Raw genomic sequence first — 18,900 nt, forward strand, 5'->3', positions numbered from 1 at the left:
CAAATATTTAACCAATGAAAAGTATTAAAGAGAGCTTGTGACTAAACCTCATAACTCCACTAGATCCTCAAGCTATCTGTAAAACCTCATATAGCTCCACCTGCCTCTATCATGAATGAAGTGCCACACACAGTTTGGACCATCTCTTCTTGTTTGCAATGCAAAATAAGAACTGGTTCTTTGAATAAGTACAGTGGGTAACATTTTATTTTAAGGTGTGTGTGTTACAATGTAATTGTACATTTTAGTACTGAGTAATAATTAACTACATGTACTTACTATACAATAAGGGTTAGGATTAGGGTGTGGTTAATGTTAGTTTTATGCAATTATACACAATTACTATAGTAACTGCATGTAACGTGTAACAATGACACTGTAAAATATTAGAAAAAGTGTTACCGTACAGTGTTTTCTTTACTCTAGAAACACTATATATAACGTGTAACAATGACACTGTAAAATATTAGAAAAAGTGTTACCGTACAGTGTTTGCTTTACTCTAGAAACACTATATATAACATGTAACAATGACACTGTAAAATATTAGAAAAAGTGTTACCGTACAGTGTTTTCTTTACTCTAGAAACACTATATATATACCTTTAGTATAACTTTAGTTTACTTAACAAATGACTAGCCAAGAGACTAGCCTTAGCAAAACAAGACATTTTGTCCCAGAAATCTTTCAAATGTCAAAAGTGTGTGTTTTTTTTCTAAAATACCAGTGGCAGTAGTTGAAGAAACCTCCACCTCTAAAGGTTGTATGCCAAAATCTTTAGGAGTAAATGCAGCATGGAAGTCTGGTTGTGTTCCATAAGCGTTTGCAATCTGCAGCGACAAGCCTAATCTGCTACAGTGACATAAGACACAGATGGTGAGGAATAGATGGGAGTATCCATCATCATTCCGCAGCAATAACGCTCTAAACTACACTAGAACACCAGGCTACGGCCCATTTCAGCAAGATCTGAGCAGACCGTTTAAACCAATCAAATGGAGTGCATGATAGCTGCTTGGCCAAAGTCAAAATATACAAGGCCAGAGCCTTGTACATTACATCACGCTAGAGCCTCTTCAAGACATGGCCGCCACGCCAGAATCTCCAGCCGCCATTGGCCGTTACGCCAGAGGCTATGGAACTATCAAAGTGGTCCTTAGGCATTTGAGACTGGCTTCTGGTTTGGCAGACCCACCACTGATGTCGGTGCGAACAGCTGGCATCTCAATGGTCTCAACATCCTCCTCAAGCTCAGCGCACCCAAGATCAGTGGTACCGAGTCCGGGGGACTAAGAGGTCCTTCCACCGTCGGCTGTGTTTCCTGTGATGCAACTGGCATCTTGTGTGTGTGGGCCGTGAACTCTCACGATGACAGAACCACAAAGATGTCCCTTTACTTCCTGTCTGCCCGGTTATGGCCACGGAGGCCATTTTGACACGGCCCTAGAAGCCAACCCTAACCTCTATGTGCTCTTTGTTCCAGTTTTGCATGATCTGCCCTGGTGGTCTTCAGCTCCGCCATGGTGGTCACCAGTCCAGCCTGCTCCACTGTGGTGGTCTTCTGCTACACCTTGGTGGTCACCAACCCCATCTGCCCTCCTGTGGTGGTCTTCTGCTCCGCCGTGGGGAACTTCAGTCCTGTCTACTCTGCTGTGGTGGTCATCTGCCCCGCCATGGTGGTCTTCAGTCCCGTCAGCTCCTCCTTGGCCAGCTGCTCTGCCTGCTCCACTCTTGTCACCCACTCGGCCTGCTCCAGCCTGGTCACCTGCATCTCATATAACCCATTGCCCGGACTTATGTTTGATTACTTACACCTGTGTCTCATTATCTTGTTAATGCCTGCCTATTTAAGCCCTGTGGTTTCACTCATTCTTTGCAAAGACTTGTAAGTGTCACACTACAATTACACTCCCCGGGGGGTTGACTTTCTGCTTGGTTTTCCAGATTTCCCTGTTTCCCTGTGTTTGTCTGACCTCTTTGTCTTTTTAGATTATCTGCCCTGAGTTTTGACCTATTGCCTGTTTTATGGATAATGATTCTGGATTTCCCTAAGAAAACCTTTTGGATCCTCAACCCATGTTTCGGAGCAGTTTGTGACAGAAGCCTTGGTGAGCATAAGATAATTTTTTCAATAGCATTAAAAAAATCTTACCAACTTTAAACCATAGTGTATATGCATTTTTTATGTAGATAATTTCTTAATCTATATGTAAGTAAGTTCTTAATATATGTGGCTCAAAAACACCAATGTAATTCCCCGTTTTACAGTGTAGATAGATAGGCAGCCAATAGGAACGAAGGCGATCTACTTAAGAACAGCTCACAGAAAGTGGCTGGTAATCTGTCTGAGATGGTTTCAGGCACAACCGTTGAGCCCATACAGCTTCTCTAACTTTGAATACATCCCGATCTGATTGAGGAGGTAAGCTTGGCTCATAGAACAGTGCATTAGCTTCTTACCCCAGAGGCTTTTCCAGATGACTGCCTGGTGAACCCACTATCTCACCCAGAGTGCAGAAGGTCTGACCTAGGAAGTCCTACAGAAGGGCGGCCCAAACAAAAGATGGCCCAGAGGAGGCAGGATCGACACGCAGGAAGTAAAGGAGAGAGAGCAGAATGAGTCAGGGTGTTACTGGGTATAAATGAGTTGTACCGGTAAAGAGAAAATTCTAGGAGTGCAAGGCAGAGACGTACGTTGAAATCGGAGGGCTTCCAGGAGGGAGGTGAGGCCGCAAATATATCAATAACAACAGAGCATATCATGTAACAGAAAAGACAAAAAAAAAAAAAACGAATTGAAGAAGTCAGGCCGAAGAGGATAGGAGAGAAAAAACGAGAGTTAGAGAATAGTGAGAAAGGATCTTGGAGAAGAGAGAAAGGGAAAAACACCCACGATGATCACGGATTACAAACAAAACAAAAAAGAGTGAGAAAATCATAAATCTGAATTTCACTAAAGATGAAAATTAACACAGACACACACACACACGCACATTCGGTTGGTTCTATACAAAATCGTAATTTCATAAACCCCAGTTGGCTGCATAGTTTTGGTTCAGGTTTTATATTTATGTAACTCAAACTAAGATGCAAAAATTGACAAAAACCTACTACCTATTTTATAATACTTACATTAATTTGAGAATGCATAATAATAATAATAATAATAAATAATTATTTTATAATGAATTATACTTTTCCTTAATTTCTCTAAGCAAATAGTTTTTTTTTGCAATAAGTCTAATTTACATAGAAAGAAAGCTTGTTTCTGCTAAAAAGAATGACAATGCCTGTGACTGAAAAGTGCTGCAAATGTTTAGTAAATTCATCCCTCAACGCATTATATATTTTAGCTTGCTTTTTATCAGTTTAATAAGGAACAAATTGTTTGTATTTACAAAAGTCAAGCACACTGCAGAATACAGTGCTATATTGTGCTATTGTGAGCTAAAGAGGCTGTTTTATTAGAGAGCCAGAGAGAGAACTTTAGTTCTTCAGTTTTGCACAGCTTTGATAATGATACAAAATATGACATCATTTTGAATCATTTTAGATTGCATAAAACCAACCGCAGAATGAAGAAGCATGCATGTCAAAATGTGCAATTGCCAAAGAACTTTCATATACATCCAAGCAAACACACATGCACATACACATACAAAGTGCTGCTATATACTCACGTGTTTGGCCAGATCAGGACTTTTGGAGTCAATGTCATATCTGAAATCCAAGAAAACAGCTTAAGTTAGTATTGTTAGAAGACAGCATGGCCCATTTTCTCTTGTTATAAAGAGGAATGCTTAACCCATCCTCACATTCTTTGATCTAGAATGGACTAATGATAATGATATTTTGATTTCTTATAGAGAATGTCTCTTAAAGGGGTTATCGGATGCAAAATTCACTTGTATATGGTGTTTGTATATAAATGTGTCTCTGCAGTGTGTGGACACAACCACCATACAATGAAAAAAATCCATACACCCCTTTTTTTAATCCTCAAAAAGCATAAAACCTCTTAATAATCAAGCCGTTTGGATTTTCTGAGCAATATGATGTCATTTTGCTCATGCTCCACCCACGACCTCTGACGGACTGTCCCGTATTAGCATATTTCGGCCCTCAGCCATTTGTATACTGTCCACCAAGGCAAGGCAGCACTTTGTGTGTCTTGTGTCGACTCCCCCCATGGAAGAGAGGGGTGGGGTGAGCAGTTGCTAATTCTCATTTAAAGAGACATGCACCGAAACGGGTCGCTGTGAACAGAGCTGTTTTTGAGGAGGTAAAAAGGGTGTTGTTTTACACAACCATTGAGGAATTTTAATCAAAGTATGTTACAAACTTTACATGGAGACCCTAAAGAATCATACCAACTTGTGGAAAATGGGCATCCGATGACCCCTTTAAAGTCCACATGAAATGAAAATTCTGTTTTCTAAATGCATGTTATAGATCATTTTGTGAACAATTAATCTGTGCATTCGTTTATTTTTTTATTTTATTTTTAAATTGACCTTGTATAATGTTCAATTAAAATATCTTAACTGGACCTTCCAGTGAAAATCACATACTTCTCTCTAATGGCCAGACTTATCCAATCATTTATTCCGCCTCTACAAGCTCATGTTCATCTGCCGTCACTTAAGTGCAATCAAGAATCGATGCATAGACCAAGTCCTAGATTTTTTATTTTACAATAATTCGTCACACTCGGATGTACAACACAATATGGAGGAAAAAAATGTGTCGCTAGTTCCGTTGCATGGTGATTTTAACAAATCAAAACTTTGGTTGTCATAAAAAATGATGTCCGGAAAAATAGAAGATAGAAGGAGTGTTATTTTTGCAATTACATTTCGCTACTGTAGAAGAAATGGTACGTTTCACCCTAAATCGGATCACTACTAGTCTGTATTTAAATTCTTGCCGCTGTTAAAATGTGAGTGGGTGTGCTGTTCTGGGGCACAGCTGGTTGGTTCTGTGAATATTTGCATTTGTATAAGCGAGAGTTGACATAAACGTGGAAGATTTCTCGCTGACAACACACAGAACTCTCCAGCCTGCACTGCAGCAGCCCCTTTTCAGCTCAGCAGAATAACCCATTTAAGGTGGTAAATGAGAGCGAGATGGACAGTCAGGTGCAGGGAAGGGAGGAATGCGTTATAAATCATCTGGGATCCCACGCCACACATTTGCTTTTGAACCGCTGCGTAAAGATTGAGGATAAAACTCATCTGAAATATTTATCACCCTTTCACTGATCCAGCCCCTTACACGTGACAGTCAAGAGAGAGGCAGCATCAATAATTACAGAGGAAGATGCACTGGGAGAGGGAGAGACAAACAGACAGAGCGAGAGCAGAAAGCCTGGAGTGGGACAGCACATCGGAGAGTGAGGCAGATTTCTGTGTGTCAGCATCAAAGGGAATAACTCACATGTCAAAGCGAAGATTCTGTTTCTCCTCAAAGAAATAGTCCAGGATGTACTTTCTCACAAAGTCTGGGTTCAGGGTGTTGTCAATGACTTCAGTTCTCCCAAACTACACAAAAAGAGAGAGAACATCTACATGAGAATGAAAAAGTTGTCACAGTGCAGCCACCGGCGTCTCTGTCCAGTCCATTAAAAGCCCCGTTCTTCTGACTCTGCAGCCATAGGAAAAACTAGAAGAGGTGATATTTTGAAAGGGTGAAGTATCTATGCTTCTAATGAACAACAAGAACCCCTGCTCAGAATCAGTAATGTGTATGTTTGTGTGGCACGTATGTGTGCATGTGTATGGGTGTGTGTGTGTGTTTGTGTGCAAATGAAGACTACACAGGTAATAAATATCCAGGAATATTCATGAGTTCATGGCTCTGAGCTCATGCCTGGGATGTAAATTTAATAACAGTCTATTCATCCACCTGAACATTATGCAGTACTGCAAACTGTGATTTCTATGCTTATGTACAAATAACAGTTTTATTTGTGCTATATATGAATTACTGTGCAACCACAAACATTCCCATTTCCATACATTCCTTATGTAACATCCTCTGAAAAAGCAGAAGGCCTTTCACAGTGATCCAGCTCTCAGATTTAATCAAAAATATCTTAATTTGTGTTCTGAAGATGAACGAAAGTCTTACAGGGTTGGAACAACATGAGGGTGAGTAATTACTGACATAATTTTCATTTTTGGGTGAACTAACCCTTTAAGGCAATTCAAAGATAGCATTCGATGCATATGTTGTGTTCTTAAAGCCTGTCAATCCACATTGGAGAGCCACCCTCAGGCTAAATAATGCAACCCTTGTGTGTTCAGCGATTACACCATAAAGCTTACAAAATGTTTAAACTGGTGCTAAGACCCAGAATCTGCCCTGCCTACATTTTTGGTCAGGAGCTGCTAATTGATTTACTAATGAGAAAAGCTCCTCTTCATCTTCTACTGTCTCTGTATGGATGTGTCCATTGTTGGTTTTATGTATGAAACTTAAATCAGAGTTTGGAGAGCCATTGAGCTTGATTGTGGTAAAATCGTTTTTGGAGATACAAGGATTCAGAGTCGAGTCGAGTCGAGTCGAGTCGAGTCGAGTAGAGTAGAGAAGAGAAGAGAAGAGAAGAGAAGAGAAGAGAAGAGAAGAGAAGAGAAGAGAAGAGAAGAGAAGAGAAGAGAAGAGAAGAGAAGAGATTACAGAAGAGATTACAGAAGCCTGTCGTCTTTGCACTGTATTCTTGAAGGCTGCACTGCAGTCGGTTCCCTCAGCTAATTGTGTTTCCCATGAATAATTAAACAAGATGAGGCAGATGAGAAATACATAAATAAATGAATCACCAGAAGGGTGTTACAACACCCTGGCCATGCAGAAATGAAGGAGACAGCTTATGAGGGATAAGGGAGTGATGTGGTGATTTAAACATAGGTGATTTTGAAGACCACAGTGATCTTGTAAACTAAAGGATAAAGAAACACACTGTATCACAACAGTCTGACTTTCTTACAAACATGCAGTGCAATATATGGTTAGTACCTGAGGCATGTCTGTCTGACGTTCTCTGCTGTAGTTTAGATATGCATAAACTCTAGAATTAAACGATTCTTTCCTAATCACATAGCCTGAACCACAAATATAGTGGTTCTTCATAGTCCTAAATCTATAAACATTAGGTTAAATTTATATTTCAAGGCCATAAACATAATGACTAAACATTCTCAAGCAAGGCTCTGTGATAGCAGAGCACAGTGTCATTAGCATTCACAGCATAATGCATTATGTACTGCTAATAAGACCTCGCAGTCTGGCTTTACTTTATCATTTCACCGGCTGCTATAAATCATTCTGTAGACCTGCTGCTATATAGCGCCATAATGCCTTTTATGTTTGTCATATGGTGCATTATTCTATTCGGCAAGTATTGCACTGGTTTCCAACATCCTTTTTGTCTAAACTGTTTTTGGAGAGAAATCCCATCGGAGAGAGGAGATGCAAAGAAAAACATTTAACTTAAATCACCAAACTGCTTTTGGAAAAGCTTTACCGCCCACTGAGTGTTAGAGACAAAGCCAAGGCAGTGAAAAGGGGCTGAAGCGTGTTGTTCAGACTGTGCAGAACAGGAGAATTAGCACAAGGTCACATTCAGAAAGTATTTGTCAATTTTGAACCTCAAAATGTGACAAAAAGATGAAATCACAAGAGGTGTAAAAAATTAAGGTTCATAAAGTTAATTATGATGCCCAGAAGAGAAAAATGAAGAGAAATTACTTTTTAAAATGACAATGATGAAAAAGTTCAAGCACTAAGTGAAAATTAATCATCATGTGATCTGATTGTCAATAGTCGATAATATAAGAAGGAAGAAAATCTGTGACTTTAGAAAGTGAGATTTAAGATATTTGGGATTTCTAGACGTTTTCATTCTAATTGTATGAGAATGTGGAAGTCCGCACCACAGATATAACAATAACGACATAGAGAGGAACAATATAATTTAAATCACTTTCAGAGCAATTTTCTTAACAGCCAATCAGAATTTTAAAAGAGTTTAGGCTAAGCGTTTAATGCAGCAGACAACATAATGCTAATTACAATCGTCCATTGGTGTTGACGCTAATATAATTATCATTATAGTTATCTGTATAGTCATCATTCTTGATGTGAATAGGCCTTTAGGCCTTAAGTTTTCTTTTTTTTTTTTAAATAAACATTTACAACTGCAAATCATGTTAAACTTTCTTAAAGGTGTTGAACATGATTTTTTTAATCGGAATGCCACTCAGAAAATATCCCTATTAGTTAGATTTTTTGTTTAGTCAGGCAAAAGACATTGATGCGCTTTCTGCTTGTCCATGAGTCCGTGCAATCATGGACAGCTCTTAAACTGAGAGTGTGGTAGTGGAAGCATTATCATTTATGTTTAACACCATTTTCAGCTTCGTCAGTAGTTGTCAGGTTGGGGTGCGAGACAGTGAGAACGCTATTTTGATTTAAAAAGGGGTGTGTCTAACTCAGTCAGGAGGAAACTCCATAAAAGGATTACAGAACTTACAGAACCTTTAAATAATATATATATATATATATATATATATATATATATATATATATATATATATATATATATATATATATATATATATATATATATATATATAATACACACAGTATGTTTTATTTAAGCAATAATGTACGAGAGGCTGTGCTGTTTCGTAAATAAGTCACGGCTGAAGGGCGTTGAGGCACGACCATAGGGCACGACGCGAACAGGAATATTTATTAAACGGTTAGTTCCAGTCCTTGATCCTGATTGGTCAATAGCTGTGTTTTATTCACGATAAAACACGGCTATGACCGCTCCACCCTACGGTTCTATAATAGGCCTGTCCCAAATGGCACCCTAAGCACTAGCGGTCTTCCTATATTGATATGTGCCTTGCTTAATACTCATTTACCTGTATTTACCAATGCCATAGATGTATATTCTGTTTTTGTTCTGTTCTTAGTGTTCAATAAAAAACTAAAAAAAAAATAAAAAAAACTAGCGGTCTTCCTATGAGTCCACACTTTCGTGACGTAACGCCACTTTGACTGTTGGGAAGAAGTCTGCTGTAGAGCTACTACTGCGGGCCATAGACAGTAAAAGAAATGGACACAGCGACCCCATTGATTTCAACGGAGAGAATTGAAGCCCAATAGAAGCACTCACTTCCTGATAGCCAAGCGTACTGCACAGGCTCAAACTGAGCTTGACGACGTAGATGTGACGTGAGCAACCATTCTGACCTTCTAGTAGCTGTGCCAAGACAAATCTGAATTGATATCTGAAACAAATCTGTTGTTGAAATATTTTGTCACGTTGCTTTTATGGACTCTCTATCTATGGGCTTATCCCTTGACTTTATGCCTCCATGTCCACCCGATTGCCACATAGACAGTAAAATATTGTCTACGAGCTTCTTCTTCTGTCTATCCGGTAATTTCTCTAATGTGCGACAGATAGTCCCGTGGTTATGACCCGATCGTTAGCCTATTTTTACAAAAACGGCTTCTACGGGGCCATAACGTAAGATACAAAGTAATGGAGCCTTTTATACATTGTCGTGTTTCTTTAGAAATAAATAATGGACAAATGGAGTCTTTGGACGCCTCAGATGTAAAGTTATTCGCTGTCAAAGTGACGCCAAAATGAATAGGAGTCAATGGAATGCTAACAGCAGGTGATAGTCTGCTACAATGGCGGCTCCCAAGCGAAGCTTCAGTTTCCGGCTGATGGATTACCCCCTTGACTTCAACAGAGAAAAGTGAAGTCAATTAGAAGCACTCACTTCCTGATTGCCAAGCACACTGTGCAGGCTCAAACTGAGCTTGACGACGTAGATGTGACGTGAGCAACCTGTCTTACAGTTGTACGTCTTCTAGTAGCTGTGCCAAGGGGAATCTGAATCATTCCCTTCCGAATCTTGCAGAGCCGGAGATCGTGAGTATCTGTCCATGAGCTAGCAGCAGGAGCAACTTTACAACTCTCTATGGGCTTCTCCCTTGACTTTATGCCTCCACGGCCCACCGATTGCGCGCGAGCTTCTACTTCTGTCTATACGGTAATTTCTCTACTGTGCAACAGAGAGTCGCATGTTATGACGCAATCGTTAGCCTATTTTTACAAAAAACTGTGGCCATAACGTAAGATACAAGGTAATGGAGCATTTTATACATTGTCGTGTTTCTTTAGAAATAAACAATGGACAAATGGAGTCTTTAAACGTCTCAGATGTAAGGTTATTCGCTGTCAAAGTGACACCAAAATGAATGGGAGTCGATGGAATGCTAACAGCAGGTGAAGGCTTGTTAGCCAATGGGGGCCCCCGGCCCCGGGTAGACTTCAATTTCCGGCTGGTGGATTACCCCCCCTTGCTGCGGGCTGGCAAAAGTGCGCATAGAGGGCGCAAATCGACCACAAAGGGGGACGCTCGCCAGCACCCTTCTGAGACCTAAAATGACAAAAGGGACACCCTACGGTCTCATGGACTTAACGGACACGAGGCAGCCATTGTAATTCCAAAAGACCGAAAGTGTTATGATGATAGCAGAAGAACCCAAGCGCAGACGGTAGACAATTACACAACGTTTATTATAACAGAAAAACAGGGGAAAATAAAGCCCACGAGGGGGCAAAACAGAGGCAATACAAACGAGGGATAACTAAACTAGATAACACTAGACAAACACTAGACTATAAAACAGCAAATACAAGATCAAGACGTTCTTCAAAGACAAGGTACTCACAGGTAGACTCTCACAAAGTGTGACACAATGAACCGGCACAGGACAGCAAACACAAGGGGATGAAATAGGGGAACACTAATGACAAAGACAGGTGAAGCAGACTAGACAAGGACAGGTGAAACTGACTAGACAATAATGACGAGACGAGGATAACAAGGGGGCGGGGTAACGTAACGAGACAACACAAGCACATGGCTCAAAACACAAGACCATGTGCTTGCACACAAAACATGATTCTGTCATGATCCTGCCTCAAGACTAGAGAAAATCAAGGACACGAGGGCAGAATCATGACAGAACCCCCACCTTAAGGAGCGGCTACCAGACGCTCCTCAAGGGGACATCAAACACGGGACATGACAGACTGAGACATCGACACAAACCAACAAAACATGACAAATAACAGTAACGGCAAACACGAAAACACAACAACAGGGTTAGGATGAAACATTAAAAATAATAAACAAGGAAGAGGTGGCGGAGGAAACACAGAGTTCATGGGGGGTGGTCCAGGGTGGATGGGTGTGCTGGGGGTCTTAGGTCCACGGGATGAGGGCTTGGGACGAGGATTCCGGGCGGACTTGGGTGGAGGCACTCGAGGAGAAGCCATAGGGGAACCAGACTGAGACAGGGTGACACGTGGAGAAGCGCTGGGGGAACGTGACTGGGACAGAGAAGGAGACAGCACAAGACAGGAGACAGGGTGAGAAGTAATCGACTCAGACTCAGATGTAGTGCTCATATTAAACTCGGAAGCGCTCTCCTGTGCAGTACTCTCAGGAGCTGGAGCAGCGAGCTCGGAAACAGCTCTCTCAGAAGTTAGCTCAGGAACTGTTCTCTCAGCAGCGGGTGCTGGGACCGCCCTCACAGCGGCGGGCTCTGTGACTGCAGCGGGCACTGTGACTGCAGCGGGCTCTGTGACTGCAGCGGGCTCTGTGACTGCAGCGGGCTCTGTGACTGCAGCGGGCTCTGTGACTGCGTTCGCTGGAGCGGGATCTGGGATGGCGCTTGAAGAACGGGAGGCTCCCCTCTTCCTCCTCTTTCTCCTAGGTCGAGAAGCAGAGACCATCGCCGGAGCTGAGACGGGTTGGGGAAGCACGGCTGGAACTGTGTCGTGCGAAGGAGGGGTTATCTCTGGCAGGATACACTCCGACGCTGAGGACTCTGAAGGAGAGTCCCACGAGGTTCGCCTCCCTCGAAGACCGAAGGAGGTAGATGAAGTGCCAGGAGTTGTGAGGGAGCCAGCCTGGTCCCCAAGCATCGCGACGCCTATCATTCGACCCTCGCGAATGATAGGTAGGCGGGCAGAAGGTGAAGACCTCGAGGATGCTGCCTCGGACTCCTCCCGGGAGAAGTGGTCATACAGACGAGAGAAGTTCGACAAGATCCACTCACCCTCGGGTGAGTATGGAAGGGTGACACTCCTCTTGTTGAGGGGAGAAGACAACCAGACTTCTCTAAGGGGGTCCGGATAACACTTGGCAGGGACGGGCAAACGGTCTGCAGGGTTCGGTTTTGGCCGGTTCATTAGGTAGACTCTCACAAAGTGTGACACAATGAACCGGCACAGGACAGCAAACACAAGGGGATGAAATAGGGGAACACTAATGACAAAGACAGGTGAAGCAGACTAGACAAGGACAGGTGAAACTGACTAGACAATAATGACGAGACGAGGATAACAAGGGGGCGGGGTAACGTAACGAGACAACACAAGCACATGGCTCAAAACACAAGACCATGTGCTTGCACACAAAACATGATTCTGTCATGATCCTGCCTCAAGACTAGAGAAAATCAAGGACACGAGGGCAGAATCATGACAGAAAGTGCATATGAAGTGTGCCATTTGGCACAGGGCCTATGTCTACACAACACCGCTAGCAACGTAAACATGTTTGTTATCATTGATATTGTTCATTGAAGCTTATATAAAGTAACGTTAGTATTGTGAGGGAGCGAGTGTACCTGCATTTTTACAGTATAGCATGTTCCTTCAGGTCAGCCTTATATTCGTAATAAAAAATCCGTTTGAATGTCCGCTGCGATGTCATTTTAAAGTCGGCATGAAATCAAATTTGACAAATCTTCTTTTTATATGTAATATTGTAGTGTTCATTGTAAATGATTTATATGTGCACTTCATTATTTTTTTTAATTCATGTACCCTAATAATCTTTAATCAAATACATTACCCTTCCCTCCCCCCTCGAAACGACCTCTCTTCTCTTTCGGTCACGTGCCATGGCGAAAGGGTGCGGCCAAAGCCGATGAGGGTGCGGCTATCGGTGCACCGCCTCTCTTGACTGATGAATTGACTTGATCTTGGTTCGCGGGAGGCTCGAATAAATATGGGCTGATTCCTGCCTGAAAATGTAACTGCTCGTCCGCGTTCTCGTCGCCGGGCTCCTCAATAAAAAATCGTTCATGGGAGGGTAACGGTGGGGAGTCCGGTGGAGAGAAATCCTCCACAACTGAATGTAAACTGGCATTCAAATCTGACTACATTTTGTTTGCAACGCCCAACCTCCAACGATCCAATCAATTCCCGAAGGACGAAATCAAGCCCCGCCCTACATTTTGTTCTAATTTCAGAAGCCGTTTCACTCGGATATACATCACAACAAGGAAAAAATGACAATCTCAACTTCCGTTTCATGCCGACTTTAACAGTTAAGGGGTTTTCCCGTGCCATGACACGCTAATCATTTATCAGTTGCATCTCTTGCTTCTCTGTGTTCACAAGTTTCAGTCGTTTCAACATAAAAGTCTTCTCTACTGACTGACTCACCATAAAGACTGTCTTTCCCGCCATCTAATGGCAAACTAATGTAACCTCTGCAGCTGTTCACGGTCAGGGACAATTTTTTCCAGCGGAAGGAAGGCCATTAGTGATTTTCATGAAAGTTGCACTAATACATATTTTTTTAGCATTATTGTATTGTGTGGTAACCGTTTTATAAAAGCAATAAGGTAGGCTACTCGAGGCTACACTCTTTAGCCGTGATTTATTCACGACACAGCACAGCCTCTCGTACCTTATTCTTTACATATATATATTAGTACTAATCATTTATTGAACATTGGTGTGTTTTATCAAATTAAATATTTAAATCAAAGCAATAAGCATTGTTTTACTACATTTAAGCGGATTTTGCACATAAAAACACTTATCCATGGTAAAATCTCTGTAATGTGTATAACTGACTGGTTTCATTGCTTATTAATAAAGAATTAAATACAACAAAAACAAGAAAAAAGTTAAAAGAAAGTGGAATACAGTAGTGAAACCATGGGCACAATCACTCAGTGAAAGTAAGGCGCTTATGCTGTGTTAGTAACAAAGAGAGAGACACACAGACTCCCAAATCTCCTGCTGAGACAGAGAAACGCACAAAGAAAACTCCATCCTTATCAATCCCTTACAGCTTGACTGCCTCTTTTCCACAGCGGTCGGTATTATACCCAAACAAGAGGCATCTTACATGGGCAGAGGCATGGAGAAAGTCTACGCAGCTAATCGGAGTTAGAAACCTGCTCAGTATGTAAGCAGTCGTCTTTCATCATAGAAGAAAGGTGTTCCATCAAAACCTGCTGTGAAGGAGGAGGATTGACACCAATTCGGTTTTATTTTGGGTCAAAAAGTTGTTACAGCTCCTCATGCGCGCATCGTGACATTTACGACCGCTTTGACGCATTCATGTCGGCCTTGAAAGCACCTGCTGGAACAACTGTCACCTGCTAATAAGGGATTTAATTAAAAAAGGGTCTCTGTAGCACAAACCAAAACTTGCACAAAAAAAAGTACCGCAATGCGATTTTTCATATTCAGGGTCTTTTTTACAAGCTCAGTGATGGATATGATAGCCCGAGGATGTCCGTTTTTCAGCTGATTGTAATGACCTGCCAAATCCAAAGGCCAGGTCCTCTAGCTCAACACAGCTTAAGTCTGAAAAATCACATTCAATGAGCTGGGAAGCATCACAAATGCCCTGGCCTGTAACTTTAGAGCAAGATCGACTTTAATGCTAATCGCTAACGGAAAGTGTACAATCATCTTAACAGCCAATCACTAAGGGCCATGGGGACAGATTCATGAATATTCAAAAGGAGAATCAATGGGCAGTGATGGGCACCAGAGGGCTGTGGAGAGAGTGAAGGGGGCGAGAGACGGAGAGGATATGCAGAGCTGATTAGGGGAAATGAGGGAGTCTCTGTCAGAGCTGATTGTAGGTTTGTTCCCGAACGTGGACACTTACCTCACGCCACTGCTTAGACTCCACTCCCTGAGTGTACAGAACACACACTGAGAAGACAAGAAAAGGGGGAAAAAAGAGAGAAATCAGCATCTATTTAATTTTTTTTAAAAGCTTTTAGGTTACAGTTACTGTAGATGCATCTCTGAAGAACAGCTTAAAAGCTAGAAGCTTAGTTCATGATTAAAACAAACTTTTTTGAATCAAATCAACACATTTACCTAAACTAACACTGATTTAATGCTACAAGGTAAGTTAAACTGACCCATGGAAAATAAACGTCTCAAATGAGATCTCTTTTTTAATGTCTTAATTATTTCTTATAGACAGCAATTAAATTAAACAGAGAACAAGTTTCCTTCTTACATTTGTCTCCTGAGAAATAGACCTTATTTTCTATTATTACATTCTTCCAAAAAATGGAATGTTTTTAAATTATTTTATCCAATTATTTTAAAATTGATACTCTGTACAATGTAATCTGGTGGGTCTATTATTCATTTCTGATTAAGAATTTTAGGGGGAAAATATTAAGATATATTAAGTATCTAAATATTTAGTTAATATTTAACCCTCAAGTTCCATGAACATTTTAAAAACATTATTTGAATTTGGGTTCTCAGATGATTCTACAGAAGGTTAAAAGGTCAACATTTAACTACTGGGTTTTTAAGGGGGTCAAGGACATATAAAAAATAAGTTTGAAGGAAAAATAAACAAGGTTATTAGTTTTACACACACTCAGTACTGTGGAACATGAAGGTTAAATGAAACTGAACTGAGAATTCTAATAATTTAATAATGTTAACATCAAGTTTCATTGATGAAAAAGCAACCTCTAAGAAAGAAACGCTCTTTTTAGCAAAGATTAGAATTACAAAGGAAGCCAGACTATTTGACCTATTGCTCTCTATTTCATAATCTCATGTCTTCAGCGAGAGATTTACTGTACACAAGTCCCCAATGACTCATGCAGCATTTGTATTCAGGGGGCTGAGTTCATGCTCTGCATATTTTAAGCACTTCTGCATTTTTCTTGATAGTGAAGAAAAGCTGTCACATTGTGATGCAAATTATATGCATGTGTTTTAGGCAACTTGGAGAAATAGCAGAGTAGACAAATTGCAAAGTGTGGAGAGCGTAAGAAAGTCAGAGAGGAGGTGTGTGGAACCTGAAGAGAACCTGAGAACCTGAAAACATTTCAGTGAGGTACGAAGCCTGGGGAGCGAGATTGTATATGTGTGGAAAAAAAGAGATTTTAAAGAGATTTTAGTTTTTTACTTCAGCCATGGAAAAAAAGAGAAATACTTACAAGGATCAGACTTGGAGAACGTGTCTCGATCTAACAGGTTTCTGGGGAAACAGGAGAAAGAAAAAAAAGTAAAATTAAGGGCTAATAAACTCGGTCACTCCGGTCAAACAGTTCAGCCATACAATGAATAAAAGGCCTCACAAATAAACCAGATGGAGCTCTCATTTACATGTTATTTCCCAATCCATTCATTCTCTTCCATTAGCAGCCACAAAACATCTCTTGACATGAGATTTTGTCAATGTCACTATGTTCTGAAGCAAATTACGCTTCCATCATGATATATGAAATAAAGAAGGCATCTCGCTTTTTTTAATGCATGCACATTGTTCTCCAGTCTCTCCAAAAATTCTACATTTGGCTCCAGGAACATTAGCCAAGCACAAACACAAAATGAAGGGATCTCTATTCTCAATGCTTCATAAAACACATACATTCACATACACTTTTTGGGTGGCAAATAAACTGTACCCCAATAACTCAATAACATACATTTGAAATCCTCGCAAATACATTCATCATGTAATGAAATATATTCATGTACAGGTATTTTACAAGCAATCAAACAGCCTTCTTCATTATAAATATTAGGGATGTAACGGTACATGTAATCATCCCAAACTGTACGGTACGGACATCCCGGTTCGGTGCATGCAGTCGCAAGCCGAAAACATTCAGTTACCGGCGATCCACACTCCAATCCGGAAGGGCGCGCAGCAATGCAACGCTGTTTGCTACCAGTAAAAAGCGCAGAAGAAGAAGAGACTATGTTCGGCAGTTTACATCTCTCAAACAGTGTTTCAACTGCAGGAAGATATAAAAAAAAAAACAGCTTGAGAATTATATCTCACGTAGCATTATATTTACCTTACATTAGGTCGGGCCTTTCTAAAGGAATAATATAAAAGGTGCCACTTAGATTCCAGGTATACGGGGTCCATCAAGAAGTAGAAAGTTAGTCTGATCATCTCGAATCTATCCTTGCACCTTTGGTTAAAAAGTGAGCTGAAATGACAGATTTTCTGTGTCCCGCTGTGATTTTTCACTTAGCTGCCCATCTTTGGCAGCTACTGAATTTTACAGTCTGCTAATCGGGTAACTGACAAGTTGTGATTAAAAACAGAAAAACACTGTCTTTACATAACAAAAATAAATCCAAATTATGCTCAAAAACTGAATCTTTTGCAGAAAGTAACAATTCTGCATCCCATTCAGCTCTTGGCATCTGAACTTATTCTCATAAACTGGATCTTTGAATCAGCGCTGATTGAGTCAGAGAGTGATTCTGGCACACAGGTTCAATAGACTCTGAGAGTCTGAAATTACTATAGTTGCATGATTATACAAACCTAGAAATTGAGAGGGTCAACAACAACAACCGTTTGATTTGACAGGCTTGAAAAATATCTAATTTCTGTCACAATATCACTGTCAGAGAAACTGGTTTTTAATTAAATTGTTTATGTGGCCCTGGACTATATAATGGCTGTTTGAATATGAAATTGTTATCTAATACAGTTGAGTGTCAGCTACAGGTTGTTAATGTGTGCTGTCATATCAAACCTCTAACAGACAAAGACAGGAGAAAAACACTGTCACTTCTCCTGCAAATGAAAACGAATCGGTTACCTATAACGTAACCTCGGTTCTCTCTAGAAGAGGGAACGAGTATTGCGTAAGCTAGCTTACGCTGCGGGAAAGATTCATCTTTGCTGAGATATTGAAGCCAAAAAATTATTTCATAATTTGTATCCATTGACAACGCAGTTCCTCTGCGGCAGACCTAGAGCAGGCTAGCTAGCAGCTCATTGGTTCGCTCAGAGAGAACTGCTTAAGCCTATGGGAGAGCGGGGCTGAACCCGCTTCCAATGAGAGGCGCCCGCGCGCTCATTGCGTCATGGCCCGCCAGAATGGGCGTGGCTATGGTGTATATAACAGTCTCTCCCAGGCTTATATGTTGATTTATTTCAGCGTGAAGCGAAACGCTAGTAGCGCAAGCACGGCCGGGAACGCAATACTCGTTCCCTCTTCTAGAGAGAACCGAGGTTACGTTAGGTAACCGATTTGTTCTCTTACGAGAGGTTCTCTCGTATTGCGTAAGCTAGCTTACGCTGCGGGAACACCTGGTCAACGCCGAGCGCGCTATGAATCCACTCATGAATCCCAGGGTGATACCGGGGGATTTTTAACGTGGAGTGAATGTATTATGAGGCCGGCAGAGCGGGCACATGAAGTGTATACATAAGCATGTATGAGGCCGGCAGAGCGGGCACATGAAGTGTATAAGCATTTAAGGAGAGCACAAGGGGCGAACCGGTTGTGTGAGGGACTCCCAGTAATGCAGCTTCTTAGGGAGCTGGTCGTTAGACAGCTAGTAATTTTGCCTGCAAGGCGGGAACTTCCAAGTTGTAAAATCTGACAAAAGTGGACGGGGAGGCCCATCCCGCGGCCACACAAATGTCATGAATGGAAATTCCACAGGACCATGCCCACGATGAGGCCATGCCTCTAGTGGAGTGCGCCCTGATGCCCAGAGGGCAGGGCAGGCATTTAGATGCGTAAGCAGAGGC

General features: G+C 41.3%; 1 protein-coding gene across 2 annotated transcripts in view; it reads right to left on the bottom strand.

Moving 5' to 3' along the window:
• Positions 1-18,900, bottom strand: part of cpne5a (copine Va) — a 128,742-nt gene that overhangs the window by 83,070 nt on the left and 26,772 nt on the right. The window contains exons 2-7 of one of the 2 annotated variants that reach the window (XM_056261010.1): positions 16,331-16,371; positions 15,022-15,068; positions 5,438-5,541; positions 3,682-3,721; positions 2,696-2,710; positions 2,462-2,538 (exon numbers count right to left, since the gene is read on the bottom strand). In XM_056261010.1, the coding sequence (XP_056116985.1) occupies positions 2,462-2,538; positions 2,696-2,710; positions 3,682-3,721; positions 5,438-5,541; positions 15,022-15,068; positions 16,331-16,371 (324 nt within the window). The remainder of the gene's footprint in view (positions 1-2,461; positions 2,539-2,695; positions 2,711-3,681; positions 3,722-5,437; positions 5,542-15,021; positions 15,069-16,330; positions 16,372-18,900) is intronic. The other variant, XM_056261011.1, reaches the window with a different exon arrangement.

The sequence above is a fragment of the Rhinichthys klamathensis genome, unplaced genomic scaffold (assembly GCF_029890125.1).
Source record: "Rhinichthys klamathensis goyatoka isolate OS25496 unplaced genomic scaffold, OSU_Roscu_1.1 h1tg000180l_1, whole genome shotgun sequence".
In the NCBI taxonomy this organism is placed as follows: domain Eukaryota; kingdom Metazoa; phylum Chordata; class Actinopteri; order Cypriniformes; family Leuciscidae; genus Rhinichthys; species Rhinichthys klamathensis.